Source organism: Triturus cristatus, chromosome 9 (assembly GCF_964204655.1).
Source record: "Triturus cristatus chromosome 9, aTriCri1.1, whole genome shotgun sequence".
In the NCBI taxonomy this organism is placed as follows: Eukaryota; Metazoa; Chordata; class Amphibia; order Caudata; family Salamandridae; genus Triturus; species Triturus cristatus.
Window position 1 is genome coordinate 574,050,962 of NC_140592.1, and position 15,626 is coordinate 574,066,587.

The following is a 15,626-nucleotide window of genomic DNA, read 5'->3' on the forward strand; positions in this document are numbered from 1 at the left end:
TTGCTACGTTAAGTTGTAATGTTATGTTATATAACATTACTGCGGTTCTTATATGATGCACCTATATAACAGGTAGGAGTTTCAAGTGATCTTGATTAGATGAGCAGAGAAAGTACATAGCTGAATGTTGACGAATGCAGTGAGAACAGGGGGGAATATGCTGGGGTGTATGTGCTCTGGAGTCAGCCGTGCTTTACTTCCTGAGGGCTGCACACATTTATGAAGCTTATCTAGAAAAGCTCTATCTTCTGTCTAATAATGATTAATGGAATCTATCTATCTATCTATCTATCTATCTATCTATCTATCTATCTATCTATCTATCTATCTATCTATCTATCTATCTATCTGTCTGTCTGTCTGTCTGTCTGTCTGTCTGTCTGTCTATATACATTTTTTAATTTCCTCGTTTCCTTAGTCCTTTTTTCTTTTGTTGCTGTACAAAAGTGTTTAATGAACAGTACAACGATGAAGCATGTCTAAATAGCTTAGTAAGCACGTGGCTGACTTATGCACGCTGCTCTCTTGCAGAAGAAGGGGAGTACTTCCTGAAGGTGCTGATACCCAGCTATGCAGCGGGCTCCATTATTGGGAAGGGTGGCCAGACCATTGTGCAGCTGCAGAAAGAAACCGGTGCCAGCATCAAGCTCTCCAAATCAAAAGACTTCTACCCAGGTAAGAACTAGACATGTAAGCAAAGATGGACACCAGTGGGCCCGACTGCTCTAGCTAAATTGTTAAGACACGATGGGACTATCACTTCCATTATTCATTTCCATTGCTAATGTCTGGCCACCAGGTTAGAAATCCTGGGCTGGAATTTGTGGCATGGCCCACTAAAATCAATCAGATTGTTAGTACATTGCAGAAGGACACTAAAAAGCTTCTGTCTCATTGACCACTAACATTTTAAAATTGTAACAATCCCCAATATGGACAGCAAATTAGCTTGCTATTATTTGGCTGTCAGAGCAAAAAATAATCCCATCAGAAAAAATACTGGAAGCAAAATATTGCAAGATAAAATATGGCAAGAATACATTTGCAATGTCAATGACTGGCAAAACAAGAGAAGAGCTTCAACCTTGTGAGCGGGTTGGGTGACAGAGGTTCTCTCCCGCCTGTGATGGAGGTCTTTTGTGGAAGCAGACAGCATCACAGAGGTGACAACCCAGAATAAACATGGCTGTCTTGTGAGGAGAGGAGTTGGGGTTGCCACTCGTGATGTGTACAGGTGGCACGAATCCCTGATATTAAGAGAGGTTTGGAGGGGTTAAATATGAAGGGAGCTCTGGCTACCATGTGTTCCTCTTTGCAGGATGATCACAGGGAGCTCAGTTGCTTCCAAATCAAATTTGTTTTCTTCACTTCATTTTAAAAGTTATGATATTCTCTTTTGTAATATTTGCCGCATTATTTTGTTATGAGTTGGATTTTTTTCCATTGAGGGGAAGAAACAACCAAAAAGGACCTGCATCTCAGAAAACAGCGTGTAGAGCTCAACACACAGAATGCTTTAAACCTCTGTTTTAAACATATACAAAATCACCTCGTTAGAGATGGATTTTCTAATGATCAGATGTGGACTCAATTAGACTAATTACCTACTCCCACACCCAAATCCTATTCCAGATGCAGCACTGGTATGAAAAATATTCCCGCACTTTACTCCTGTACCTGATGAATTAGTGAGCCTCTATTCTCCTGTGAGCACTGTGTATGGGTCTTTAGTCTTTACCACTGTAGTCTCTGTGTTGGAGAGGCAGGCAGATTCAAATAGGAACACCAGCTTACTCCCTTTATACATTGGCTTTCCGGTGGTAGTCAGGATGAGGTGACAATGGTCACTCTGTCGGTGGGTTTGAGACTAGAGACTTTATGACAATTGTAACTACACCCAATAAAGTTAACGTCTAGACAAGGATTTATCTTTTAAAAATAAATGTTCTTTTTTGCACATGGGAAAATTTAGCAGTTAAAATCTGGAAAACCTTGGAAACACATATTTTCAACATTCGGGGTTGGGATAGGAACACAATTATGGTTCTTATGCCATGGCATAAGGCTTCACAGTGCAAATAACTTGAGGTCCCACGGGCAGTATTAGGTTAAGGGAATAGGTTTGGGCTGGATTAGCAAAATTCGGTCATGCACACAAAAGGTAGAGGACGGATTAGAGGATATAGGTGTTTTCTATGTATTAGGCTAAGGGATTTTTCATAAAAAGGGCATAGGCCCTAACCCACCAAAGTCGCATGCCTCATCATTGGCTCCTGAACCCACAAACCCGTTGATTGGTGAGTGCGATGGGCTCCACCTGTAGCTCTTCAAGAGGTTGTGTTACTTGTTTGTTTATGTTTGACGCCTTCCAAATGGTAAGTTGAACGGGTACCGTACTTCTAAATTTAAAATGCAACATGGGAAGATGTTAAATTTTTTTTGTGCTTCCTCGTCACTTCTATAAAACAGGATAAACAAGGGCTTTTACTAATGCTGGTCCCTGGTATGTAATATCGCCAACATATTTCTGTCCCGTATTTGTTGGGCTATATGGGCCCCAGGCGTTCAGCAGGCTGGTGGTCTTTTCTAATAGGTTACATACTGACTCCTCATTGTCCTTATTAGTCTTAACACGTCACAGGTCACACTCAGGGAAAAGAAGAGAAATCTTATATCTTACTAGATTTTCAGACATTGATAGGACAGGACAGTAAAGTGTGAGAGAGCCACCTTGCTCGATAGGGTTATGGGTTGGGTACCTCTCTGGCAGGCACCGTTGGCATGTTGTGAGCCAATCTGTGGATTTATGTTTTTCCCTGGGTCACTGTCCTAGTCACTGAACACATTTCAGGGGAGGCCAGTGGCTGTTCCAATTGATCTGTTAATGCTTCCAGAAGGAAGACAACTGGTAATGGACTTAGTTAACGCAGGCTCTCGAAGGGTACCAAATACAGAGGCCCACTAGTATTCTTAGATGGGGCATCAACTATACCTGGAGTACCCAGAGGGCCCACCGTTTCATGACCTGGAAATACGACGCTCAAATTTAGGATCAGGGTTCCTTCACAACTTCAGAATGTGTTATATCTAACATTGCTGGGTCACCGAAGGGCTTTAAAAGAGAGCCAGAACGAGATCAACTAGCCCCAGTCAAGAGACTCTATCCGAAGACTGCAGGAGAAGAGGAAAAACATATTTGTCCTTTTCAAGCAGCTAAGAGAGCAAGGAAGACATGCTCCCAAAATGTCTGGGGATGGTGTGCTAGGAATCTGGGGCAATGCAGGATCAGCAAGTACTGGATAATATCTGCATTGGGGGCCCTTTCTAATTTATGTTACAACGCTCAGAGATGTTTATATCGAGTCCCATAGTTCTTTGCAATCAGAGATCATCATTTTGTTTGTCAGTTACAGAGGAGTGCTTGTAGATTATGTAGTAGATTTTATATGTGGTGCAGGTTTATAGTGAGAGCTGAGTAGAATGCTAAAAGGAGTGAGAAATGCTGTCAGATTTCTTAAATCCCTTCATCAGTCAGAACGTGTCATTAAGGACACTTTTCAATGGGATGTGGTGTAAAGCCAGGGTGAATCAATTTGTGGTGCCAGGTTCAAAAATCGTAACCAGGCAAATCCGATTGGAGAGCGGAACCACAAGCTTACTTGTTGCGCTTGACAAAGGGGGAGGGGAGCGGCAGGCACCACATAGTCCTGGGAGGCAGTGCCATCTCTCTGAATTGGATCGCTTTCCTTTCCAGACAAAGGGATTGGGGCAGCTGATGTGGATTCGGCCTCACACAAACCAGGCACTCTGAGCTAGGGGTCAGCGTATGTCCAGCTAGATCGACAGGTAGAGAGGCCAATCATCACAATCGGTTTTGTCAGTAGCAGGGCTCAAGCTGAATGTACGCTGCAGTAAGAAACCATCCGGTAGAAATCCTTGCACATTAGATCCACCATTTTGTGCAATGTGCCCTCCCAGGTAACACTGGTCACACCACACCCAGTCTCCAAGAATACCACACATGAACACAAATACACAACACTCAAACAAGTTGCACATAACACACCCTGGTACATATATGCAGGGGGAGTGAAGGAAACAGGTTGTGGGGGATTGAGTGGATTTTACAAATAGAGTGTAAGAAGCCACCTCTCGCATAGGTTCAGGCAACATGGCCAGTGCTCCACACTAACATTTTAACTTCAAATTACCTTTAATGTATCCCTAGCTTGGTGTTAGGGACAATAGGAATCCTCTAATACAGCAGATGTTACTCTTTGTGGAAGCCCCTAGCAAGAAAAGCCTGGTGTTCTGATGAAGAACATTAGCAAAAAATGGAGCATCTCCAGTATTATAACAAAATGGCGATTTTCAGGGCAGGTCACACAACAAATCGAATAGCTGCCGGATGGAAGAAATGTCCTTATCATGCTAAGACCTTTCGGTCTGCAGCTCATCATTCCATGTCTGTTTATATTACACCTTCATTCTGTCGCCCATACAACTGGAGAGCTTTACTGGCATATGCAGGGGACTTCTGCAGAAGCTTATTCACTGCCTCCAGCTCACTCCAAACACAGGCTCATGGTTGATCTCCAGATCCTGGACCCACTTTTTACTACAGGCATGTTTTATCAATTCTGCATGGCTTCAGAGCCCTACAATTATGCAAAAGAAATTGTAGATTCGGGTCCATGTTGACATCAGACTCAAGTCCCACATCCATAAAAACAATTCAAGATTCTGTCAGTATGTTGTCCCGTCCCCCCCGTCCCCCCCCCAGGCTCATCTCCTGGTTACAAATTAAGGTCCAAGCAATTCTGGGCTTTGTCCATCCACCTTCCCCTTTACTCCTGTTAGCAGAAAAAGTGTCGCCAGCCATCTTGTATTTATACAAGGATGCTCTGAAACGGTATCTTGGCACTCTGTGGCACAATACACAAGAAAAGTAAGCGCATTGTAATTGACCTCTAAGCCAAGAGTTCCTCATCCTGATTTTATTCACCTGGAGAAGAAGTATGCGTTGGCAGGCCAACAGAAATTATGTACAGTTGACAAAGCGGGTACGTTCTGTTCTGAATAGACTCCCATCAAGCTCCCCTTTTGGCCAGTCAAAGTCTCTTTTATTTGTGACATGGTATCCTGGAGTGACCAACATTACCCCTCCTCAGAGGTCAGGTCAGTGTCCTGGAGGGCAGCTGTGGTGGACATGCCTCATGATGAGCCAAATTGATTATGGAGAAAGGATGCAGTGGTTAAGCAGTTAATTAGTGCAAGTGAAAGGAGAGCAGATGGATTCCCTCGCCTCACCCCCTCTCATGGCCTGTGCATACTCGCCTCATTCAGTGAGCCCTCTAGGGTAAATGGGGCTCTCCAAGCCAGCCAAAACCTCCCACACGCCACTAGCCTCCTTTGCATAGGACCAGCTGTGCTTCTGGCGTCATGCCCTATGCATCTGACCATTTCCATGGTGATGCTAAGGAAGCACTGTTTTCGCAGCATCATAGCTCCCACAATGCATACGTCACTCCCATGTCCAGCACTCTTCTTGAAACTGCCCTGCCTGCCTTTGTCTACATGTTGGGATCAGACAGAGATGGGGCTCTTAGCTGTTGGCGGCAGGCGGGAAAATACGAGTACTAGGTTAAATGGGCCTGTTGATCTACACCTTTCTTTGTTCTCATTGTCAAGGCACTGAACTATAATATTTTGTTTTTACATAACTTTTGATACCGCAGTCTTTATTGTGTCCTAGCACTGTGAAGAACCAGGTTGATGCTATTAAAATGAATGGTACGTACTCATAGCACAGATATCCCATAGCTGGGCACACACACACTTATTAAATGCATGCAAAGGAAAAGTCTACTGGTGAATAACTGAGACCATATCATTTTTGTTTGGAGAAAGTTATGTTGCAGGTTAACTTGATAAGGAAATGGGTTAACTCACAGGTGATCCAAGGGCAGCCAGTGACGATATGACCTAAGCTGGCTGCCCGCCTCATTAGCCAATGAGGACCAGGAATACACCGCATCTGATGCTGAACCTTTGGGGGTTCACCCCATATCTGAACGGCGTAGTCCAGGAAAAGAATTCATACAGAGGCAGAGCGTTCCCAGGCAAGCCCCCAGTTGTTGAGGCTTACAACTGCCCATGGGAATAACCAGGCATGATCTCTTTTATCCAGGAGTCCTGCTGTAAGGACTCCCACGGAATTGGCATGAAGCCCCTATGAGCTCTTTCTTGTGGTTGCTTTAATCACCAAAGACCTTTAGATTATCCGCTAACTTTGGCAAGCCTCAGAAGTGGCAGGCACCTGTACTAGGCCCCCCACCATTGCTTTTATCCTTATATGACCTGCATTTATGTATTGTTGCATTTGCCAAGCACCTCCTTGCTCAATCATGCTTTGACAGCCAATACCCCCAATGTATATGTTTGTCCAAGCCCAGCTATTCCCCTTTTTTTCTTGGTGGCAAATTCAGCTTGGCATGCCCCCCAAATCACCCCACAGCCACTGGTTGCTCCCATCCCTGCAGCGGTTGTCTAAAAAGTGGAACCAGACGCGTGCAGGAATAAGACTCATGTTTTTTAAACGTGCTACCAGCACCAGTTTTTTTATTTCTCATCCTCTGAGTGGCCCCAGGGACCCCCCAAATCTGATCCCCTGTGCTAGCTCATAAAATGGTCCTTTTGGTTGCACTTCTGAAAAACGTTTCCTATTGTTGTTGTTTCCAAAATAGGCTACTTTCCCTCTACCTCTCCTTACCCAGCAAATGCCCAGGCTATTGAGCACATCATTTGTAGTTATATACTAATGCTGAAACTATAAGGTTAGTTCACATTATTATATGTCGACTCCAGAAGTGTAAATTTGTATTACGAGTAGCAGTGATTGGAGGCAACATGGAGGCAACTTGGCTAAATTGTTGCTAGTAGTGTGGAAACCTTTAAGGGTGGCTCAGATGGTTAAATGCTCTGCCCTGAGTCACAGCATGTGTTATAAGCACAGGCATTGGAATTATGCACCCGGGTAGGATCAAACTACGTGAAAATAAAAGGTAAATTACGTGGCATGGTGCAGCATATTTTGTGTTAGTATTACCTCATTATTCTGACATTTTGCATATGTTAACACCTTCTGTGTAAATGTTACACACCATAGAACCTTTGTGACCCCAAATACAGAATGTAAGGAATGCAAAGGTGACCAGTTAATCTTTATGAAGGGCCTCCTACTGCGCAGAAACATGTGTTGCCACATTTTTAGTAACTTTTGATCTCTTTCAGCCAGAAACAACATCTTTTGTTTTTTAAAGCTGCAGATTATACAGTAGGTGATAGATTATATGAAAAATGTGACAGTTCTACAAGTCAGCTGAAGACTCCACAACTGCAAATTTGCATGATTCCCTTGCACCTGGGAATCAGTAGCAAAGTTCTGAGACAGCTTGGCTGTTCTACCAAGAGTCCTGACAAAAACATATTGGGTGATGGTTTCACTGATGCAGAGGTTGAACAGGATGACTTCTGACAACCAAAGCCTTACAACTCTGGGTTTACTGGTACCAGGGTCTGAGAGCTGAGTGTGGGGCATTGTGAGCCAGCCGGGACAAAACGTGTGCCTATGACACACTACAAGCAAACTTCAGTGAAGTAGTTCATTTGACCTCATCTTATGAATTTTGCAGCAATGGGGGCATGGAGAAGTTATATCGGTGATGAGATGAACTGGATAATATTCAACTGTCAGTTACTATACTTTTAGCAAACAGTTTAAGACCTGGCTGTTTTGAGCATGAGCTTGTGTTGCTGTCCCTTGTGGTCTGCATTAGGCGTGCTGGGAAGCCTTTTGTATGGCAGACGTGTATTATCAGTTCGCGCTCTCACCCAATGAGAACTACCCCTGGAGCAGTGCTCAGAACCCAAAGCAGCCTTTGCAATTTTCCCCGACCAGCCCCTAGGAAAACACTGCCCGGCCCCGAGAGGCTGGAAATGCTTGTTTGCTTTTTTTGTTACTGGGAGCCCGTATTGCAGCACGCTGCAAAAAACAGCCTCCATCCTTACAGCCTCCCAGGAAAATGCCCAATGCATGATATGGCCAGTCCGGCCCTATCAGGGCTTTAATGTTAAGGGTACCCATCACCCTTGAAATTACTTCAGTGAAGAGGTTTGGCCGCTACAGATGTCACCAATCCCTTCAGCAGCCCAGATCATCTGACGATAAGGATAAAGTGGATTGGCCGGTGTACAGCCTGGCAGGTTCATGCTGCACTAAGCGGCCGCCAGCCCAAAGTGTCGCCCTGCGTGCGACGAGGGCAGCCACATTTTGTCAGTTGCGCCAGCTCTGATGGGAATCGGACCTGCTTCACAGACATTTCAGCATTCGCACAGGTTCTCGATCAGAGGCACAGCTTCTCACTGCCCTAGCTGTTGCGTAACACAAAATGATGGCCCCCTGCAGAATGTGATGAGGAGCCCCTGAGTGAATGATGAATGGGGCCCCCCTGGGAGGTTTGGGGCACCTGAAGGGTTAACCACCTGCGGCACAGGGGCTGCGTTACACCCCTGTGTCTTGGATGTGAGAGAGTGTGTGGGTGTTCCTCTCACACCATTCCGGGGCGGGGCGGGGCGAACAGGTGATACAGGTGATCCTATCCAGTACAAGCATGGGATGATTGCGGACATTTTCAGTGCATTGCTGACATGGTGAGTATTCTCTCACTTGGCATTTGTAACACCACGTAGCGCACAGGTACTGGACAAGGGGGTCATGGTTTTTAACAGAGCTATCCCATGAGCCGCGTGGCTGGACAGTCAGCCTCTCTCGAGCCTCTTTCCTCTGTTCATGTGGCATTGGCCGGTGAGGATGGTGAGGGACTGATTGGAGGCAGCTGTAATCTGATAAGAGGGCTGCACTCCAGCTCCTAATCCCTCCCTCCAGCCATTAATCGAAAGAAAGCGCCTGGTGTTACCCGGGAGGGGTGTAGAGAGGAGGATAAGCAGCTTTGCCCCTCTGGCTGCTTCCATTGGATGATTACGGCCTACAATCCCTGAGATGCGTTTGGAGGGGGCGGGGGAGGGGAGGGCTCGATAGAGCAGCTGGGGGACCAGAAACCTAAGGCCGCACCATAGCAACCGGGGGCTTTTCACTTTATGTTTTTCAGAAGCAAGAATGTTTTTACCCACAGGATGCACAACTAGAGTAACCTCCTCCTACCAAATCCACAGACCAGATCTCCTGCTCAGTGTGACTGTGTCTGAAGACCCAGTGCAGTAGGACTGTTTCAGAAAAAACAGGTCTGTGAAGTCTCAAGTTCACATGTGCCATAGATGAAAAAAGAATCAACTTTCTGGATATAACAATCTATGTACAAGATGGAAAATTGGAAACTACACTTCATAGAAAAGAAACATCATCAACTTCTATCTTGATTGGCACAGGTTTTCACCCAGACCTCTTTGAAAAGTATTCCCTATAGTGACCTTTTGAGACTCTAAAGGAATTGTTCCAACACTCAGGATTTTGAATCTAAATCTGAGGATACAAAACAACGTTTAAAAAAAGATGATACAAAAATATAATAATTCAGAAAGAATTATGAAAGATCTAAACAAAAACAAAAGAATGGCCACACTGTTTACAAAAAGGATCAATGAATAAAGGGATCTACTGATAAGGAAATAAGAATAATTCTAACCAATAGCAAAAAAAGCCATGAAATATTTTTTTCAGAGACATTGTAGTCTCATCAACCAAGCTCCAGATATAGAAGAGAGACCAAGATTGACACTATTGACAACTAATAGTAAAACATCCTCATTAAGAGAGAAAATGGTCAGAGGTAGTTTTAAGACCAGGACACAAATGACGTGGTTAGAGAAATCAAGCAATAGCTTTGCGAAAAAATACTACATGCAAATCATGTACGATTGGAAAGAACACTAAAGATCATTAAAATTACCCATAAGATTACATGTGAAACCTCCTTTGTGGTTTACGTCATATGCCATTGCAAAGCATTACATGAAATACCATGAGGGAAATTGGAAATCAATGCATTATTATGAATTGCCATATTGTGAAGGCTGAAAGAGGAGGAGATAGGACGGGACTGTTATGCCAACGGAAATCTAAATACATTATTCGTCTTCAAACCTTTGACTTGATAATGGTGAGGAGCTGTTTGTACATCTGTACTTTATTAACTTCGAATCCCATAATGCCTCTTCGCAGAAAGCCCCCTAGATGCCAGGGATTGTTTTTGAATTTTTGCTAAATGGGTGGGTGTGGCCCTCCCAGCCATCGGGCCTAACCCCCAACCCTCCCAAAAACACCCCAGCAGTCTGTATGCCCCGTCAGGGACAGATTTGCGATGTTTTCCCCGATCTGCACCTGGTGGGGGCAGAACACACTCTAGACCACCTGGGAATGGGTTTTAGGGGGTGCCCCCATTGGAGTAGGATAGTGCTCACCTCCCACCAGGACCACAAGTCTTTCTGCCCCCCAAAGGCAAATTGGAGGTTCCTACCTCCAATTTGCCCTATTTTGTAGAAGAAACAGGTGGGGGCAGCTTGCCTAGGCATTGGACCTGACCCTACCTCCCAAATGACCCACAATAGTCTTTCTGCCTCCTCAGGGGACAGATAAGAGGTTTTTAAATCCAATCTGCCCCCTGGCTCGTTTTCAGAAATATATAGCTTTCCTGGATCACCCATGGATTTCACACGGACTTGCACCACAAGCTGGAAGTAGGTTGAAAGCACAAAAAATAGGAAAAATGGGCAACCTCTTTGAAAAATGCCAAAACAGTAGTAAAAAGATAGTTTTTTTGATTCAGATCTGCATTTTTTTTTAAAGCTGGGAAGATGGTGACTTTAGCACATCAAACTGTTTGTTGATTCCATTGTTATGAAAAAAAGCAGATTCTTTTATCCAGAGCACTTTTTTTTCCTATTTTTCCCCAAAAACCTCAAAATGTAGCTATATATCTTGGCTATTTTCATAGTCCCTTCCAGGGAGGGAAACAGCGTTTACATTGCATGTGCTACAATGCATGTGCTTACAACGTGGTTGTTACAACGACCGCGTTGTTTCAACGCAAGCCATTACATCGCAAGCCGTTTCTACGACTTGCTGTAGGGGGCGCGCTAAACTAAGGAATAGTATGATTTACTATACCAACACCTTCCCTACTGTTGCACACGCTGGAGTTGGAATAGTAAATTATCCTATTCCTAAGTCCATCGCGCCCCCTACAGCAAGTCGTAGAAATGACTTGCAATGTAATGGCTTGTGTTGTAACAACGTGGTCGTTGTAACAACCGCATTGTAATCACATGCATTGTAGTGCATGCGATGTAACATCGCTTATACTTCCAGGGGAATCCACAAACCCTGGATACATTTGGAATCACCAGGATGTCGGAAAAAAAGGACCCAAATTTGGCATGGATACCTAATGTGGAAAAAAAGATATGCAGGCCTAAAGGCGAACTACCCCAAATAGTCAAAAGAGGGCTCAAGGGACTGCTGGTCATGATTGAGGTGCATTATTAGTTATTCCTTTGGTCAGAGTAAAAGAGAGGCTTGGTAAGGGAAAAGTGTGAAAGAAAGGGACATTGTAAGGGGCTAGGGGGTTGTATATGATGTCTGTGTTCATGTCGTAGTATTAGAATGAAGGGTTGTCGTCAGGAAAGATGTTCATAATCATAACTTTAATTCCTGTTCATGATCAAACATGATGCCTAACCCCCTCATTCTTTGTTCCTATCTTTCTCTCTCCTTTCCTCTTTTTCACTGCCCTGTCCGCCACTTTCCTATCTCTGTTTATTCATTGACATCTCTCCCTGTATCCCTTGCTCTTTTGCCCCTGCACCCCAGTCCACCCCCCGACCCCCAATGAAAACGTGCTTCTTCCTCCACAATGCTTTCTTCTGTGCTGTCCCCCTACAAGGCTTATCAGTACACACTTGAGATGGAAAGCACAATTTGTGTTGCTATGGTGCATGAAAGCGTTGTCGTGGCAACTCACAAGGAGATGGAGAACACCTCAGAAGTGGTGAAAATGTGGTTTCAATGAAGGCTGGTTTAACGCATGCATGTTTTGCCCTATGTAATTGAGTGCGTGAGATTGTGTTTTGGGGAGGGTATGTTTACGGAAGCGCATATCTTTCTTTTGTATGAGACTCTACGCCTTTTTATTGTTTGTACGTGTGCGTGTATATACATCAGCGTGGGGTTATGCATGCATTCACATTTGTTGACTTCTATGTTTTGGTTGTCTGGAAACACGAATGGAGATGCTGTGCTGTCATATGAAGGAATACTATAAATTGTTTCTAGTATAATTGTATAGGAAGAGTATGTTACTACCATTATTACTCCTGGAATGCAGTTCATGGGGAAAATATGCCTGTGCTTTGCGTATGCAATTGAAATAAAAACAATACCTGACTGAGTACATAACAGGAGCATGTATCACTTTCTGTAGTGTATATAATAGGACTAAACAATGTGTAGTGTATAGGATACAAATGAGGTCAACATCCTATCTGTTATTACTTGTCAGTAAAGAGCATGTTCTATCTTGGATATGATGGACATAAGCAACATTTTAGGTGGTCTATACAATGGGATCAAAAAACACATTCTGTACTATAGAGATGAGAATAAGGAGCATATGATAAAATGTAAGTAGTAAGAATAAAATGCACATTGTACAATGTATAAAATTGAGGCATTGTGTTGGTATATCCATTTTTAAATACTGTTACAAAAATAACAGCAAAATATTGAAATATTGACTCAGGTAGGTATATGTAAGTAAGTATAGGCTTACTATACTTATCTATATATATCTATATATATATAAAATACAGAGGTGGCAGTAGCCACTCCGTAGTTATAATCAGGGTTACCAGAGATATGAATTCCTCTCATTTTTGCCCCTTAATAACTTAGCACCCTTTGGGGAAGGCTTGGATGTTTAGCTGCAATTGGTCATGGAGTGCACAGAAAAAAGGGGTTATCAAAATACATTTGCTGTCCAATGCATTGTACATAGACTGTGTATTTGATGTAGTGCAAAAACGGTCCATCGGATTTTACTGAAATTTGGCAGTATTGAAGACTATGGTGTGCAAATGATTCTTTTTGTGGTTGTAGAGTTATTAGCATTTTAAACTTAGTGATATCTTTTGGCCCAATGGTTTTGAGGTAGTACTGCAGTACATAGTGATGACAAATGATTGGATAATGACATAGTGATGACAAATGATTGGATAAAAATTGTAGGCAGCCATGTTGTTTTAAGGGCACATTGTTAGTTCTCCAGCTTCGGACATTAACTATATTTAAAAAAAATATTACGGAGTATTGAGGTACTACCTAGGTACTACAGAGGTAGTACCGCTGTACCTTAAAAAATATGTCAAATTGTTTTTTTTACACTGTAATATACAGTATTTAACAAATATAGTGTACTCCAATATCTTTACATATTTTATAATCTAAAAAAAGTCTACGCATTACTGCAGGAATGCCTACAATTACAGCGTTACTTAAACAATTTACAAAAGGTACATGTACATGCTAGGTACTACCGCAGTTCTGCGTAAACTGGTCAAATAAATATCTAAAAAATTATATTTAGCCATCCCCATATCTATTTTCTCTGTAAAAAATGGTAATATATTGGGAACAACAATAAAAATTACTATTTACCTATGTTTAAGGTCCTAAGCAACAACAATCCTGAAGTCTGCTGAAAGGATTATGGCTGCCTTTTAAATTTGTAAAGGCAGGCATTAGCCAATTATACATGGCCTTGTTACCACTATATACTACGGTATAACATTAACTTACTGTGCTATACCATGGCATAATATATCACTAGGGGACACATTTGTGATTCTATTGCATTACCTTTGTGTTGTGCATAGTTTCGCAAGGCCAACGTAATGATTACGCAATATGTACCAAACTACACAAAGCCACATGTGTTGTCCTGCTTTGCTTGGTACATGTACAGAAACACAATACAGCCCAAGTCGCTGTCTTTCATTACTATGCACACCATAACGTACAACCCTCCAAAATGTCAAGTACATACATACCCCTCTATACTGTACTTTACTATACTATACACCATTGAGCTATTCCACTGTACAACACTGCAGTGTATACCACTCCACTGTACGCAGCTCGACTGTACATGACTCTACTATACAATATTCCGCTCTATGCCATTCTATTTGGCGCTATTCTACGATGTGCCACTTCACTCTACAATACTCCATTCTATGCTATTTTACTGTATGGCACTCCAATGCACGCGACTCCACTGTACTCCACTCCACTGTACGCCACTCCACTCTACACAATTCCACACTATTTCCTTGGATGACACACCACTCTGTGACACTCTACTTACTATATGCTATTCCACTCTACTCCAGTCCACTGTACACCACTGCAGTATTCGCGACTCCACTGTATGCAAGTCCCCTGTACGCACTATAATGGATGCCAGTCCGGTCTGCGCCACTCCACTGTACGCAACTCCACTGCACACTACTCGACTATATGCTATTCCACTGTACACTACTCAAATGTATGTGGACCAGTCAACGATAGTCCATTCTACGCAATTCCATTGGACACCACTCCTTTGTACAGGACTCCACTATATGGTATTCCAGTTTATCACACTGCATTTTTCACCACTCCAGGTATGCCACTCTGCTGTACACTACTCCACTGTACGCTAATCCACAGTATGCCACTCCACCATACTCCACTAACGTGTACACTATTCTGGTTTATAGCACTCCACTTGCTGCATTCAAGTGTGAAGGATGCTTAATTTGTGAAACAATGCATGCCGGTGTTCAAAGCTTCAATGCGCTGCTAAGAAGCCAGCGGCCCATGCATGCAATTAAATGTTGACACTCCCAATACCAAGGCTGTGTAGTCTATATTCCACCTTGTACCTCTTTAATCCACTAATAGAGACTCCCTGTCCCTTTATATTACTCATGTGAGTTCCTGCTTTCTCCCTTTATGATGCGTTTCCATTCTTCTGTTCCTCTGCCTTTCCACTTTGTTTATTTTTCTCTCTCTTGCTCTTGTTAAATGTCAGATGCAGAAAAATAGAAACTGGTCTCCAAAAAGGAGTGCCAGTGGCCCCTACCGGCAACCACTGGCTTAAATTAGGTACTGGATGGAATGAACACATCTATTCTAATGCCAGTCAAGGTGCTGCACTCTTTCTTTAAGTCCCTTCAATGGAATGTTGTGCCCAGCTATGTCATAAGCAGGACCGGACTAGGAACCCAAATCAGGCTTGGCAAATGTTGTCAGACCAGTCCCTGTACGGTGCATGGTGAGTGCAGCTAGCGAGCCTGACCACTACGAAGAGGGTTAGGGGGGAACTTCCCCCAAGAAGAATTGGGCAAAAATGGCACATCCTACAACACATAGTTCATTATATATTCAATTGTATTGGCTTTTAAAGTATATTACATGATACCTTTATAGTGCACCATGACAGGGCAATCTTTGTTGGGACCCTTCAATGATTCCCTCACTATCACCTTCCAAAAGTGCCCCGGATCTGTCC

At 43.2% G+C, this 15,626-nt stretch overlaps 1 protein-coding gene across 2 annotated transcripts in view; it reads left to right on the top strand.

Annotated features, from left to right (window-relative positions):
* Positions 1-15,626, top strand: part of LOC146798337 (RNA-binding protein Nova-2-like) — a 191,086-nt gene that overhangs the window by 55,702 nt on the left and 119,758 nt on the right. For both annotated transcript variants that reach the window (XM_085625594.1, XM_085625595.1), the window contains exon 2: positions 532-675. In XM_085625594.1, coding sequence (XP_085481720.1) covers positions 532-675 — 144 coding nt within the window. The remainder of the gene's footprint in view (positions 1-531; positions 676-15,626) is intronic.